General features: G+C 41.2%; 1 protein-coding gene across 1 annotated transcript; it reads left to right on the top strand.

The window, feature by feature from the left end:
• Positions 1 to 688: 688 nt before the first annotated feature.
• LOC308134083 (DEP domain-containing protein 1B-like) lies at positions 689 to 15,022 on the top strand (the record flags this gene model as incomplete). Its single annotated transcript, XM_080501701.1, has 11 exons — positions 689 to 737; positions 5,798 to 6,063; positions 6,144 to 6,285; positions 7,678 to 7,805; positions 7,912 to 8,042; positions 8,135 to 8,182; positions 9,291 to 9,431; positions 9,754 to 9,920; positions 11,662 to 11,838; positions 13,214 to 13,396; positions 14,858 to 15,022. Exons 1-11 carry the CDS (start codon positions 690 to 692, stop codon positions 15,020 to 15,022), a joined length of 1,596 nt encoding a protein of 531 aa, XP_080357827.1. The 5' UTR covers position 689.
• Positions 15,023 to 15,810: the final 788 nt, after the last annotated feature.

A 15,810-nucleotide genomic window follows, 5' to 3' on the forward strand; every position in this document is an offset into this window, starting at 1 on the left:
AGGTAATCCATTCATGCACGGGGAGAACATGCAAACTCCACACAGAAAGTATCCGTCCAGTATTTGAACCTGGACCTTCTCACAGTGAGGCAAGAGAGCTAAACAATGCACCACTGTGCAGCCTTAGTTGAAATCTACCACCCCCCCCCCCCCCCCCCCCCAACCACCCAAAAAAAAAAAGAAAAAAGAAATGAATAAGGAACATAGATGTAGAAAAAAAATGCTAAATGAATTAAATATAGAAGTTGAAAATCTAAAGCACACAACAATAGAATGCAGCCTTATAACAAGCTCCAATTTTGACTTGAAGCTTAATCCACTGTTGACTATGAATAATCAAGAAGCCACACATATTATTTATCTCCACACAAATAAGTCGAAATAAAGAATAATCTACCATCCTCCCTTAATGTTCAACCTTTGGTGCCCCTCTATGCCCGCTTCCGAAAATCTCTCAAGATCCGCCCCTGAGCACACAACGTGATGACGCATTCTCATCACGTGCTCGCCGCGCCGTCCAATCAGGAAGCGGAGACGGTGTGACGCAGAATATTCAAAGTTGGCACGAACGTTAATGTGCCAGGACTCGCAGTGTTTTTCTCCTCAAACTCTTTTTATTTAGCTTTTTTTTTTTTTTTTATTAAGCTACGTCTCTCCATGTTGAAGTGAAGCGGGATACCTGTAACAGAATGGAGGGCAAAGTTATCGGGCCTGGTCCGTACAGGGCCACGAAACTGGTGAGTAACAGCGACGTATTGACGCAACTCGGAGCGTCGTTATTAGGTTATAATCATGTCTGGGGATTAGTGTGCCATATCGTGGAATAATTCATCACTTTATTTCCAGCTATTGAGGTTATATAACTACTTTAGGTCCCGTGTGTTTACTGCTAAATATGTATACGCTTGATACCTCCACACACTGGGATCTACTGTAGATTCCAGCTCTTCTTCTTTCTGCGTGTACTGTGATTCAACCTGTTGAGTTTTAATTCAATAAATATTCTCTATGTCTCAGAATTCCCCCCCAAACATGGATATGTGTGATATATAAACCAACCTATCTTAGTGCATGAACCACATACATTTCAATCTTTGGGCAATTTAATGTTTCAAGATTCAAGATACTATATTTATTATCTATTATTTATCAGTTCCTCGGGGCAATTTAGAATAGCACATGCTGAGTAGTTCGTGCAAAAACAACCATAGCATAGAGTCAAAGGACCTATAAACCACGTAAAAAATATCATAAATACCCATCTAGTTTTAGTGGTAAGAGAAAGTTTACATTTAATCAAGTGTGTATTCTAAATCTATTGGATTTTGCAGGATTCAGCATGCATGTCTTTATTAATGCACCTCCTCTGCGTGTCCTTGATGCTGAGGGCACTTTGTTAATAGGGTTGTATAAAGTGTTCCATCACTGCTCTCATCAGCTCAGCTCTCAGTTTTTATCATGTCTACTCCTACTAAAACGCTGCATTTTAATGATTTAGTGTTACCAGTGCTAGCATCAACTCCACATTTTCAACATGTGTGTCTGAGCTTATTCTCAGCCCTTTAAAATCTTGGTCTTGGGATCCTCCAGTCCTGGTCTCGATCTGGTTTGGTCTTGTCGAGGTTAAAGTCTTTGTCTTGACATGCTTTGGTATTGTTCTTGTGTTGGTTTCGGGATATTCTTTAATACAACAATATTGCAAACTCCAGTATGTCCTAGAGGCCAGGATAGATCTCTGTGAAGGCCCATGCAGCTTTATATTTAACGAACATGTTTTATTCACAATGGAGCTTAGCCAATATGTCTCGAAGGTTAAACATATTCCTATTTCATTAATGATATTAGATGATTAAAGCAACATCTAATCTCTAAACAGTTGGGAATAGTACAAAAGTAAGAGCTGGAGGATACAGCTACAGCCTATTAATACAAATAACATTGTAACTCAGAAAAAAAAAACACTTTTTATAAACGTGGATTAGTTTAGATTCACCAATACATAAACACTTTGCAAATTGTGATATTTCACAAAATTGTAAAGGCTTAAGAGGATCTCATTATAGTATAATTGAAAACGCTGCAGAAACTGGTGAATGCCGCAGGTCATTCCATTAGAATACAAATGTACATCAGTGCAGATTCATAATACATCTGTCCTCGCACATTTACTATGAAAAGAGACTCAGTCGTAATGACTTTTATTCATGTGTCTGAAACGAAACTGTTCAATAAGCTCAAATCTTCCATTCAGAGTCTTGTTGGTCAAAAAGGATGACACACAGCTATATATTTTAAAGGTCAACTTTATTGCTTTTTTGCACACAACAATAAACACAAATCCTTTTAATTAATTACCACATTTCTTCAGACTTTTTCCATCCACCCATAGAAAAGACCTCTAGATAGAACACAATTCTTATGATTCACTTTCTTTCCTCAGGATATTGTTGTCTTTCCTTTTTGACAGTGGTTTTAATTAAAAAAAAAAGTTATCTAATTACTTAAAACTTGAAGTTCACTTCAGTTTATAATCTTTATTGTTTTGAAACAAACCTTAAATTTAACAACTCTTGAAATACAGTAGCCTTGTACGGTTTCTATTTTATTTGTTGCTCCGCTTTTATTTGCTTTTTTTTATTTGTCTCTGACCCATTTGGATATTTTTAATAATCCATAACCACTGCAGCATCCTAAAACACTGCAGTGTGGCGATGTAACATTTTTATGATCTTCGACAAACAGATATTCTTGTTATTCGTCCATTTAACGTTGCGTTTGCACTCATGGCTGCAGCTTGCAGCTCTGCTTGTATGACGAAGAAATGCTTCCTGTCCTCACATTGAATTGAGACTGAATGAATGGATTTTTATATTTCAAATCTAAAAACGGAGGAAACAAAAGAAACAAACAAATAAAAAAAAAGCAAAACATCAAAATAAGTAAGGCACAAAAAAAATATCGTTATTTAGTGATAGCATGTTCAGTTTTTCATATTTGGCACTAGCTTTACATGTTCGACCGGGGTAAGGAAGAAGTACAGACTTTTTTTTTATCCTAAACCTGTGACGCTTAAAAGTACCCTGACAAATGAATTGGAATTAAATTATAAATAAGCTTTCCCTTGCTAACTAGTTTCAAATAGTGTTTTGTGGAATTGTAGCCCCTGGAAATGAAGGGCAATCCACACAGTTTGTTTATTTATTTATTTATTTGGTTTATTTTTCAGGGACCATGTACAAAAACATTCATGTTGAAGATAAGATGCTTCGTACCAGAGTTTAGCCGTCGCTCGTTTCCATCGGCAGGCCACTGCAGAGAAAGACGGATTTATTTAGACAATCCAAAATATGACCGTGAAAGAAAACCTGTATCAGTAAATGTCAGAGGTGAAAAATGTGTCTGGATGAGTAACTGTGGTGGTAAATCTGTCCGAAATTAAATGAAACTACTAAACGGAAGGCTGATTTACTCCGCCAGATGTCAGGGGTCTAGTTGCCGTTTTTTGTTAAAGTATTGAGAGCAATCAGCAGAAGGTTTTCCAGGTGCTCCTCCTCAAATCCTCCTGGTTATCACGGTTGTGCTCATGCTCGCCAGGAGACGTTGTTCTGTGTATTGTGATACGTGCGCGTACTTTCCTTACAAATTCTAAGTAGCTCTTTGAAGCTCAAGAGACATGTACCTGAGGCCGATCACGGACCATGAACAACCATGGAATTAATGATAGAAATAATCTCTTCAGTAATAACACTGTTAATAAACTGGGGCTGTCAAGAGATTTACATCAGCCAGAAATGTGAAAATGTGAAGTTTAAATATCACAGCCAGTTACAACGGAAGCGGGTGAAAAATAACTTTTGTATGCAATGTCACCAGAATAGGAACCATTACTGGGCCTTGTTGGACACCGTTTGCAATCAGTAGGATGACTCGAGAAGCAGTTATCAGCAAATTGAACACATATATATTGATTGGTGATTACAGAAAGCTTCCTCATCATTATAGTTCCAAGAAACTAGCTAAAAATGTCCTGAATGGCATTAGAACAGTGGGAATAGGGTATTAGTGAGTGTGTAGATGCTGTTATCAGCAATCTATGATAGTGCATGAAAAATGAACATGTCAGATATAGGAATTGTTGCCAAAACCTGGTATTAAACAGGCAAGTCTTTTTAAAAGATACCCTCCTGGGACCCAGCCTGCTTTTTTTTTTTTTTTTTTTACTGTGTAGTGGATATGTTGTCCAGGGCTGCGTCTCCTTCGTGCTATTCCAGAAAAAGAAGACTTTTGGGGATTTTCATAGATATGTTATGAGTTTTTATGGGAATACTTGAGCTGCAATAGATAGAAAGTTACAGATAAAAATGAATCCAACCCCCCCCCCCCCCCCCCCCCCCCCCCCCCTTTGGGTCCATGGAGGAAATTGTAGTTTTCTAAATATTCCAGTGCTTCATTGATCTTCTTTATTTGATATGTTTATGACTGTCTGGGACGCTCCTGTAGTTCTCTACTGACTGGAAACCGCGAGGCCAGGACAAAACCGAGCATGTAGATCACGTTGCAGACTGAAAAGTAATCCAGACAAGGAGAAGTTTGTAGGCTGTAATAACCACTTTCACGACTGTCTGCAGGTAGTTGCAGCACCAACTTTCAGAGTCGCCATGAACGTTCACTTAACCACATTTTATCGCCTCATCCGCTCCTGTTGCTTTCTACTTTAGCAAAGCTCTCCAGTTGTTATGTAACTATTGTGAGGTATCACATAACGGTCTCAAACCACAGATGTTGATTAATAATTATAAGTAATATGGGTTGAGATATTTGTGTGTGACCAGGGCTGAGTTAAAAAAAAAATAATAACAATTTTTTAAAACTGAATCATGATCACAATCAGGTGGCGGTGCCAAAAAAATTACCACATACCATTTGTGTGATTGGGCAGGAGGGCAGAAAAAAGTCCCAAGGAGAGAACAGCCATTAGTGGAAGTGGTGTGGAGGCTAATGGGAATCATGAGTTTGCAGTAATTTCATGTTATCTTCAGAATTTGAGGAGATTGCCAGTGAAAAGGGTAATTTATCATTAACCGCTTGGACCTAGATGGATTATTCAAAACAAGGAACATTTCATTAATGTTGTCTCTTTTGCTGTCGCTAGTCTTCGGTCTAGCTTTCAGTTTTGTTGGCTTTTCCCCCCCCGCTGCTCATCATGTACAATACAGCAATGCTCTCTAACCCTTTTTGAACTGTAGACCGGTTTTAGGCAACATAATTGTTCCATGGTGTATGTTTAAAAAAAAAAAAAAACCTATAACGGAAATGTAAATTTACGTTTTCACAATAAAACTTTATACTTTTTCTTTGCGGCCCATTACCAAATGATCAACGGACCGGTGCGTGGGAACCGCTACAATACGCCACTTATACGTATAGTAACAAAGAGTCTGTTTGAGTGACTCATTACACCATCTTGTGGTGGAAACTTGTATTGCAGGACTAAACTGGCTGTTGAGAGCTAGATAACTAGCCGACTCCGTGTTGAGATGTTTGATATGACATCTTTTGTCTCCTTTGACTAATTACTTAAAATTGATTCACATTACACTAAAATATATATTGTACCTTAAAAAAAATAATAGTATAGTTATAGTGCCTGGAGCTATATTAATACAATTCTTGCAAAATCATTGACTGGACCTGTATCGAATGTACAATCCGAGGTGGTTTTGGAGTTTAGCTGACATTTTTTGGGATTTTCAGTTTGACAATCTCACGCAACACTCTGTCCCTTCCTGCCTCGCAGTGGAATGAAACCATCAAGCTATTTCGAGGGGGCATGCCACTGAGGAGGCACTGGGCGCACTTCCGCTACTACGACTGCAGTTTCACGGGCTCCGAGGCCGTGGATTACCTCCACGAGCTGCTGAGGCACAACTACAACTTTGGCCCCGAGGTGACCCGCTACCAGACCCTGCAGCTGCTCAGGAAGTTCCTCAAGGCGCACGTCGTTGAGGACGTGAAGGGGCGCCACGGCACCGAGGACTTTGAGGACAGCAGCCACCTGTACAGGTAAAACCTTCGCCGTCCTGCGTTACGTGTCGGCGCGACCGTCAAGCGTGGCTGATCCACTGCCGTTGATCCTTCGCCAGGTTCCCCACGCTGTCGCCACTCAAATCCTTTCCAACAAGGCCTCTGCTGAGAGACGGCGGCGATCTGCCCAGGCTCATCCGCTGGGACGACTACGAGGAACTGCCACAGCAGGAAAACCTCGCACCTCTGAAGTCGGCCATGGTGAGAACTAGGGATGGGGCTGATCCGATCAAGTATCGGTGTCAGGTCCCGATGCCAACGTAATTCACAGATCAGACATTTCTGATCCAACCCGCTGAGATTTACGATCCACGAGCTTCATCTGTGCTTTACTGTTGCTGGAATGACTCCACAAGTCAGTTGCTTCGCTCGCTGGCTGCAAAATGTTGAATGGATCGACGCTCTAATAATCGTTTGTGGCAGCCCTATTGTACAGCAAGGCGGCTTCTCTGCCGCCATGCATCATTGTTTTAAAATGCCAGCCTGCCAAGGAAAACAGGAGAATGATAATATTAAAGCAAACAGCTCTGGTGTCACAATAGTATCGATATAGGAAGATATTCAAATTCAGGATCGGATCAGAAATGACAAATGGTTCGGTGCATCCCCAGTGAGAACAACTGGGGATGTTCAGACTTCTTCTGGGCTTTTATTCACTGAAATATTTTGTTTTAAGGGGACAGAAATAGCAAGAAATAACCTTATGGAGGTTCTTAATTTCAATTACTGCCTAATGCAGTCATTTTCCTAACTCTCCATCCGCAAGCTTTACAACTTAATATATGAGAAGGACAATTTTATGTAACGCTGCAATTAACTAATGCTTTTCTGGTGCTAATGTTCACTTTAGTTTTATGAGAGGCTCCATAAACAAGAGGGTGCATTCATTTTAATGGGCTTTTTATGAGGTGTTACAGGACGCTTTGAGGATTTTCATTCTCGAGTTGTACGGTCACTCGTACAGGGAATCGAAAAACCTTTCTGGTGCTTCTTTCTGGCTGAGTAATTTCCTTCAGTTCCTGTCTCACAGATGTGTGAACCATGTGTAAAATCCCATGCAACCGTTCCGGAAAATGGTTTCTGGAAATGGAAACGACGGCCGATCAGCACCCAGCTCATTCATAGAACATATCTTTTGATTCCAGGATTCAATAGTTTACCTGAAAATAGAACTGGAAGCACAGAAAATGCACCTATTCAGCCTATATGTTTTGTGAACATATTGGGGATCTCAGCCTCCTGCTACAAAATCTTCAACGGCACGCCGTTTTCACTTCAGCTCTGGCTCTCAGTGTTGAATCTCCTAATCCAAGTAATCAGCAGTGGGCAAAAATAGAACAGCAGTTTATTTAATTGAAAAATTTCAATTCATATCTTCTACGTAACTTCTACATTACCGGGTCTACCAGTGTGACAGAGGAGACGCTATAAAAGCTTTCTATGTATTTGTATTGGATACAGAAATGTAAACATTATCAGTCTCAGACAACAAATACTTTGCAGATCAAGAGAAATAAATGTTCAGATGGATTCGAGAAATGTTTGCTGATGTCTTCAAACCAAAGTCTTCCCTTTTTTTTTTTCTTCTTCCAGTCTTCAGATTTGTGGAATAAAAGACACAGCGTGGCGATCGGAGATTTGCACGAATGCAAACTGATACGCAGGAAGGAGGTGACCGCAAAACAAGTCGACCACATCTGGAACTCAATGACGATCGCACAGTACGTCCCCACACCCTACACACCGGACCTCCTCATGGCTTGTTTTGTTAGTTTTTCCACTATTTTCACCCACCCCCCCCACTCCGCTGTGATCCTGGTGCTTCAGGTTACAGAGCGCGCTGGGCCTGCAGACGCTGGATGGAGTTTTGAACCCGGCGCATGTGAACGGAAAGCACATCGTTCACAACATTTACAGTGTTAATAAAACAGGCATCGTGGTCCTGGAGAACAAAGCTGGTGAGATGCAGCTGATTACAGTATCGTTCTCTGTTGTTTGTTTTTTTTATCACTTAGAATATAATGACATTTTCTTCCCTTTGCGTTTCCAGAGGATATGCCATATTGGGTGGTCTCAGCGATGAAATGCCTGGCGAAGTGTGAGTATGCGTCTTTACGGGGGATTTAAAATGAAATGAAAAGCACCATCAGCTTTGGAGCAGGCTCGGCATGTTTATAGACCGTGACCTTAAAATTACACGAAACCATGTTATATTTGCTCAAGTTTGATGAAGCTTCATTCAAGAGTGCTTTATTGGTGAAAGAATATCTGAATGTAGGGTTTACCAGTGAGACGACGGTACGATTTGAGCTCACGGTTCACAAGGTGAATTGGACTCTATGGCCCTGTTTACACGACAATGTTTTCACGTGAAAGTGGAAAACCTTTTTTGCTTGTTGGGCGTCAGTTTAGACGACAACGGTGTTTGGAAAACACAACTTTTCACACAAAAAATGGCTACCAAAGTGGAACTTTTTGAAAACACTGACTCTGTGTCCGTTGAAACATGTAAATATTTATTCAGCACATGCGCGAGTCGATGGATAATAACATCCTGGGTCTTGGTAGTTTTATAGTTGACAGCCACCCGTAATATCATATTGTTAACGTGTATAGGCACCAGTGGTGGCTGGCCAATAGAGGGCGATATATATATATATACACACATTTGCATTTTATTTTTATTTTTATTTTTTAAACTAAAAAAAAACAAAGCAAAACCGAATTTGTTGAAATTTTCCATGAGACTAAAAGAAAATTCTAAACTCTCTCCTTTATAAAGATGCTTTAAAGGTGCCAAATACACTGACAAGCCAGCACACGTCCTCCCCTGCCAATTTCTTGCAACAACAACAAATTATTAACTCTTCAGGCTACTTTTGGGGAAAATCCTGTCTCTTGTCAGTGTGCAGTGTTTCTGCAGCCTTCAGCATGCATTTAGTCACAAATTTGACACAGTTTGTCTTTTTAATGCTAATTTCCAAACACCGAGGTTGCCTTTACTGTGACATCACTGATCTCTCAGCTCATTTCCTGATAGTGGCTCGTCCTGCAGCCTGTTTGCTCTTGTTGTACGTCTTCAGCGATGGGTCGAGCAACCTTAAGTTGTAAAGAAGACGGACATGTGCCTACGTGTATTTATATGCTCGTATGTTTGTCATTCCTTTGCGAGGGTTAACAATGAACGTCCTGTGATTTCTCCTCAGGGCCAAACGGGAACGACAGCAAACAGCCCGTGTACCCAGGCTTCGAGAGGGATGTTCTGAAAACGGTTGCCGACTACTTCCAGAGACTGAAAGAACCTCTGCTGACCTTCCATCTCTACGAAGTCTTTGTCAACATTCTCAGTGAGTGCCTTACTCAGTGGATGCACAATAGTATGGAAGCCAAGATGTATAAAATGGCTAAAGCAGGAGGGGAAAAGCAGGAGGGGAAAAAACCTTTAAAAATGGCCACAACAGCTAAAAAAGGTCATACATTTAAATTGCACGAATGACACTTTATTTGCATTAACCTGTTTTGTGGCTTTAGACAAATTTTTATTGGGTGTAAAATTGTGAAAACGGCTCTTTTGGTCATAAAGGTTGCAGACCCCTGCACCGTACGCTCTCTGCTGGTGCAGACTTGAGTGCTTGGCTTGATTTTTGAGGCTGTTCTTGGTGGCCGCAGGTCTGCTGCCGGTGCAGGAGGCGGCCAGCGAGGCCCTGCAGCTCAGCTGTCTGCTGCTGCCGCCGCCCAACCGGAGACGCCTGCAGCTTCTGCTGCGCCTCATGGCGCGCGTCTGTCAAAACGTCCATCTCCCTCCACTCAACGACGCCATCGCCACCCGCACTCTGGTATACACCCTCCCGCTGGTTTTGCTGACTGCACTTTACGGCTTTGCACTGCCTTTCACCCTTGCAGGGACCAGTGAACCAGTGAACCAGATGGCGAAGCACAAGGGCACAACAGCAAACACGTGATGTAATGCTGAAACGAGGCCCGAGATTACTTTTGCATTTATGAACCTCATAACTAGAGATAGTAAAAGATTTAGTGCTTGGTACAATGAATTAGCAGGCACCAAATAGTCTCCTGATGTCCCTACCGGATTCTGAATGGCCAGTCAGATGTTCTCTTATGCAAGAAAGAAAGGATCGGAGCTTTGTTGACTGAGTTACTCTGTTTGCAAACAAGATAACTGGGACTACATTATAATCTTGCTACTTATTAATTATTCTTCAGTGTTTGATAATTAGAACATGTGACAGATATACCTCATGGTAAATAATTTACATACTTGTCCTATGACCTAACAGACACTGTAATACAACTAATGCTTGCAAACACACTCTTGTGGAATAGACATATAAAACACTCAGAAGTGACATGAAATCTTGCAAGTAAACCTTTTACGAAAGAGGCTCATCTACTTATCTCAAGGCCGGTGGTTCAAACGTGTATCTATGTGTCTGTCTTCTGTGTGTTTCTATCAGTTTTCAGTGCTTTGAGACAGCAAAGAACTTAATATGGGCAGCATTAGAATGCATATGATCAAATCTCCAGGGCCAGCTGTGGCTTCGCAAAAGATGTCTGTTAATATTTAAATGTTCATTTCAAGCAATCATGACATAAAAAAAAAATCAATGCTTCTGTGCTCAGATGGTGTAAGCACTTGGACCTCATGGTCACAGAATGAAGGACGAACAATGAAAGCTGTTGCACCTTAAAGGGAACCCCCAAGTCTCTGAGTGTTGCATCATTTGTAACAAGGTTTATTACAGCTCCACAGCCGATCCTTATGCTGACGCACAGAGTCAACATTTTGACCTCAGATGCATGTATTACAGCGAGAGTGGGAAATCGCCACACAGTCCATTTAACTGGAACACCGGCGTCAACCTCATTTCACTTCATGCAGCCTAATTTCATCTTTAGTGGGCCGGATCGGTAAAGTAGTGCCATGATAAACTTTAAATTCAAACTTTTTCTTTGTTGTGGTGCAGAGCAAACGTGATGCAAATATTTATACTTTCACAAAGCCACACAAATTACTGCTGAAAATGACTACAATCGCAATATAAAATACATTTTAATGATGCAGTGTAATGCAATACAGTGAAATGTCCCCAAAAAAGGGGGGGGGCTTGGAGGCTAATGTCAGTTAGCATTTTCTCAATCATGGCTGCATGATTGATTACACTGCTCGAGTCTCGGTGTGGTGTTGTGTTCGTTAGATAATGTTTTCTTTGAAGTTTGTTCAATTTACTTGGTGGTTTTATGAGCCGAATGAGATTTTGGCCCATGGGCTTGACGTCCCCGATCTCGAACCCACTGCACGCTCAATGGGAGTGAGTCTGCTCACGAATCTCAAACCTAAAAGTGAATGTTCAGCATCTTTTAAAGTGGCAGAGTCCATTTTTCTTTTCACGATGTAAATGTACTACTTGATCTCATTTGAGGAGACGCAGCTTCCCTACATAATCTAGTATCAAGGAAAAGGCTGCAGGAGGTTAAAAAAAACAAAAACAACTGGAGATGAATGTTTAATCTTCCACAGAATCCACTTTTCTTTTGACTCCTCCGTCTTGTGGCCAGATGGTGCAGACGTTCTCTCAGTGCGTCCTGGGCTCGGCGGACGACATGGACCTGGACGAGCTGCTCGCCACCAAACTGGTGACCTTCATGATGGAGCACCACAGCAGCATTTTCCAGGTTCCCGTCAAGCTGCGCCGCCAGGTGGAGGAGCACCTGTCCCACCTGAAGAGGGCTCAGGTCAGCACGCCGCCTGCACACGCTAAACGGGCACTGTGCGGATCAAAGGTTTTCAGCTGGAGATTTCCGGGTTAACCATGAGAAAAATGAGTTCATAACGTTTCCCAATGGAAATTAAACTGCAATTATTGAGAAAAAAAACAGGAAATCACATTTCTGTCATGATTATATATGCTGAATTAATCACAGCAATATATTCTCCCTATAATAAGACATGTAGAAAGTATTCTAACGCTGAACAGTATAACGACAACGGCATTAGAGTCTGATATCCCTCCATTTACTGTGGGGGGAAGCATCTCTCCATATCCATCACCATTTCAGTCATTCCAACTTCCTCCCACTTTAAGGTCACAGTCATAACTCAAGTCTGTGTACATCTGATACTTTTAATTACATCATCCTCTGCTGGATGATTTCGTGTTGGTGGAAATCCTGCAGGTTCGGGTGTTTGAGAGGAGGGGGGGGGGGGGGGGTGGAAGAAACACGGCGTCATGCTAATCTGTGTGAAAGAGGCGCAGTGGGAGAGTTTTTACATCAGCTTCATGGAGCGATGGCTGCTTGGCAATTTTTTTTTCCCCACATGCACTCATGTGAACGTCGGTTTCAGCCGACGCCAGCAGAAAATGTAGAACACTGACTATTAGTAGTCAGCTTGGACTACAAATTAACTCCTGGTTGATGGGATGAATACGCTTGCATAGCACACACTGGTTCTCTTGAATTTAACGCTTTTATTCTGAGGGATAGGTTTTTTTTTATTTGTTTTTATGAAGGTCATCTGAAGCATTCATACATGCTTGAATGGATTCCTGCCATAGGATTAATCAGTTAGATTTGAGCTTTAATGGGGAGCTGGACTTGTGTGAATGATATTGTGGACATTAGTAGTGGTGTAAGTTAATGGTTCATTTCTTTTTTTTTACCGTCAACTGAAGTGGTTTGATCCCGGCCTGATATGTACACATACAGTTTCCATTAGGGTACTATTGTATGCTACGAAGGCCTTTTAACCTCCCTTCTTTTGATCATAGACATTTGAAAAGATATTCATAAAGAATAAGCTGCCAGCTGCTCACGTCCCGTTTACATGTCGTTTTCAAGTGAAGACAAAAAACGTTCATAGCGTTTTGGGTGTCCGTTTCAAATACAACGGCGCTCCGAGCTGCTGAAAATAAAAAAAATTTGAAGATGCGACTCTTTGAAAACACTCTGATGCAACATTGTTTTCCCCCAGAGTGTCATGCCTCCCACTTCTGAAAGCAAAAATGCAAAAACAAGAAAGACATGTAAACAGGGTCTCAAAAAGCACAGCACAAACAATGACACGTAATTCTTGATGAATGTCTCATTAATGCGGAACATCTCTCACCAGATCAAATACGCGGGTACGGACACAGACTTCACTGCCTCTCCAGCTTTCTGCAAGCAGATCCGCAGGGTGGAGTGTGAGGAGCAGAAGGTGATCGGCACACAGACGCCCCTGCAGCAGCTGCTGGAGGGGCTGATCGCAGACAAAGAGCTTCCTGCCAAGGACAAGAGGAAACGACTCAAACAGGTACAAGAACATCGTGGGAAATGACGAAATCGCATTATATTATAGGGACATACACTTTAACATCGTTACACGTGGATACAACTGGCAGGATGTTTTATTTTGTTTTACTGTTTATCAGATTGTTGTGGGGGTTTTTTTTATGGTAAATTTGAGTCACAATTGTTTGATTTTGGGGGTGACAATGTTTGGAGAAAAACACGAGATCAATTATGGTTATTTTGGGGAACATTTGGATAATTTGTACATTATTTTGGGGGTAAATATTGACTCAAATTTGGTTAAATTGACACATTTGGGGTTATTTTTTGCACATTTTGAGAGTATCCATATACTTGCATGTTTGAAGTAGGTGTATTCATCTTTTTCCCCAACAATGTGTTTATTCAATTTTTTATTTAACTGAAAAAATCCTGGAAATATATTCAAAGCCGACAGCTCGTCTAAGCTACATTTCTTACAAATGATGCTTCAGAAAAGGTATTTCACATAGTTCTCCGCTGGGCCATCTCTTGTATATTATTACATTTTGAACGTAAAACAAAACACTCACGGCGGCTGGCCGCTTCCACAACAATCAGTAGTTTGTGAGCCTCTATTCAAAACTTTGCGGTGAAATCCTTCACGATTGGCCGCGAGGCCCAGGTCCTACAGTGGGGCGAGAGTTTACACCAGACCTGTCCATCAAATGAGACGGGGTATTGTTTTCAATATATTTTGAATAAATCTTCCCCACACTGAAACCTTCCCTGTTTTCCTTGGAGAGTACAGATGTGTGTTTGTCTACCAATGCAAAGGTTTACATACATCTCTGAACCATAAAGCAACATCTGGTTTACCAGCGTCGTCCCGGTGAAAGCCTTCGTCCTCTTTGCTTGATATATTGAAAAAAAAACATTTGGTCAGTATTTACGTTGTATATTTCCGAGTAGAGACGGAGCAAAAACTAATTGAGGCTCCAAGCCCAGTCTAATTGACCCTCCTGTACCTCTTGAAATTGAGTCTCTTGTACAGTCATTTTATCCTTTCCCTTGAATTCCCTTCTTCTTGGGCACGGGCAAAGACATAAAAAAAAAAAGAGTGCTTTTATCCTCAACACGTCTATTCAGGAGTTTCAGGCGTGTGTTGCCCGTCTTTCTTTGTGCGATTTTTCTGGCACTCCGTCTGCTTTTCTGCCATTTCCTGTTTTAGGTATATTCATATTTTAATCCCATTGCATTGCCATAGGAACCGTCCGTGCCGTCAGTAATGAAAAGCGTCTTAACAAAAGACGGCCACATACGGAAAAGTGGCAGCCAGTGCATGACGCTCACAGGACCATGACCAGTGCAGCTTTTTTGCGCGAGCAGACGTTCCACTTGAATAAGTTCTAAACAGACCAAATGTGGATTTGCTGAAACTCCACATCTTCTAGACTAACTTCAGTAGTCTCACCAGAAACTCCCCGTTTCCTCCCTCTTGCAGTTCCAGAAGTCGTACCCAGACGTCTACCACAGTCGATTTCCCACCGAGGAAAGCAGAGCTGCTGCCATACCTGAGAAAACCTCCCGACTCAAACCCCCCCTCATGTTCTTCAACCTGAAGAAACCTTTCCAGCCGTTTCAGCGGAGCTGGAGTTTCAGGGCGTGATGAAACGTTTCCTGTGCGTCTGCAAATATCACACCACTGCCGGTACTTATTAACCACTACAGTTTGTAGTCTAATCAGACTTTGTAGCAAGGAGATTGTAAGTTATATATATATAAAAAAGAGGGTCAAATTCACTCAGATTTCGATGAATGAACAGACGTTTCTCCTTCTCATGTTGCCAGTAAACTTGAACTTTAAGAAATAATGTTCCACTAACACTAAAAGAAAAAGCCACTGATAACTTTATCTTTTATACTTAGTAATGTATCCATACATTTTGTTTGCGTGTGTCTAGAGGGCTCCAAAAAGTAGCCTCAAGGAAATTTCAAACGTATTAACGGGTAAATATTAACATTAGATGTTAATTGCAAAAGAAACACTATTGATTATATCAATTACTGTATTATGAATATTCCAGTGTATTTCTTGTTAATTGACATATATATATATACACTGCAAAGGAGGCATTTCAGTTCATTAGCAGTTTTTGAAAGTGAGTATTATCCTGCTGTTGAATTCATCAACAGTTACTTAACGGCAGTGAACATATCAGGTTTGTCTGAAAAGGGAAACACTTGCTGGATTTGATCTGATGTAGTTAATCCATCCTCTTTGGTTACTGACATTTCAGAGTCGTGGTGCGGTCCTCAGACTCAAACAGGAAAACAAACCTCAGTTGGAAAGGATCAATAAATCAGATATTTACTGTATCTTTTGTAAAATAACCCATTGGGGCAGAGGAGGAGGAGGAGGAAGAGGAGGGTGACTGGTTAACAAGAGGCAAACTG

Source organism: Blennius ocellaris, assembly GCF_963422515.1.
Source record: "Blennius ocellaris genome assembly, chromosome: 8".
Taxonomy (NCBI): Eukaryota; Metazoa; Chordata; class Actinopteri; order Blenniiformes; family Blenniidae; genus Blennius; species Blennius ocellaris.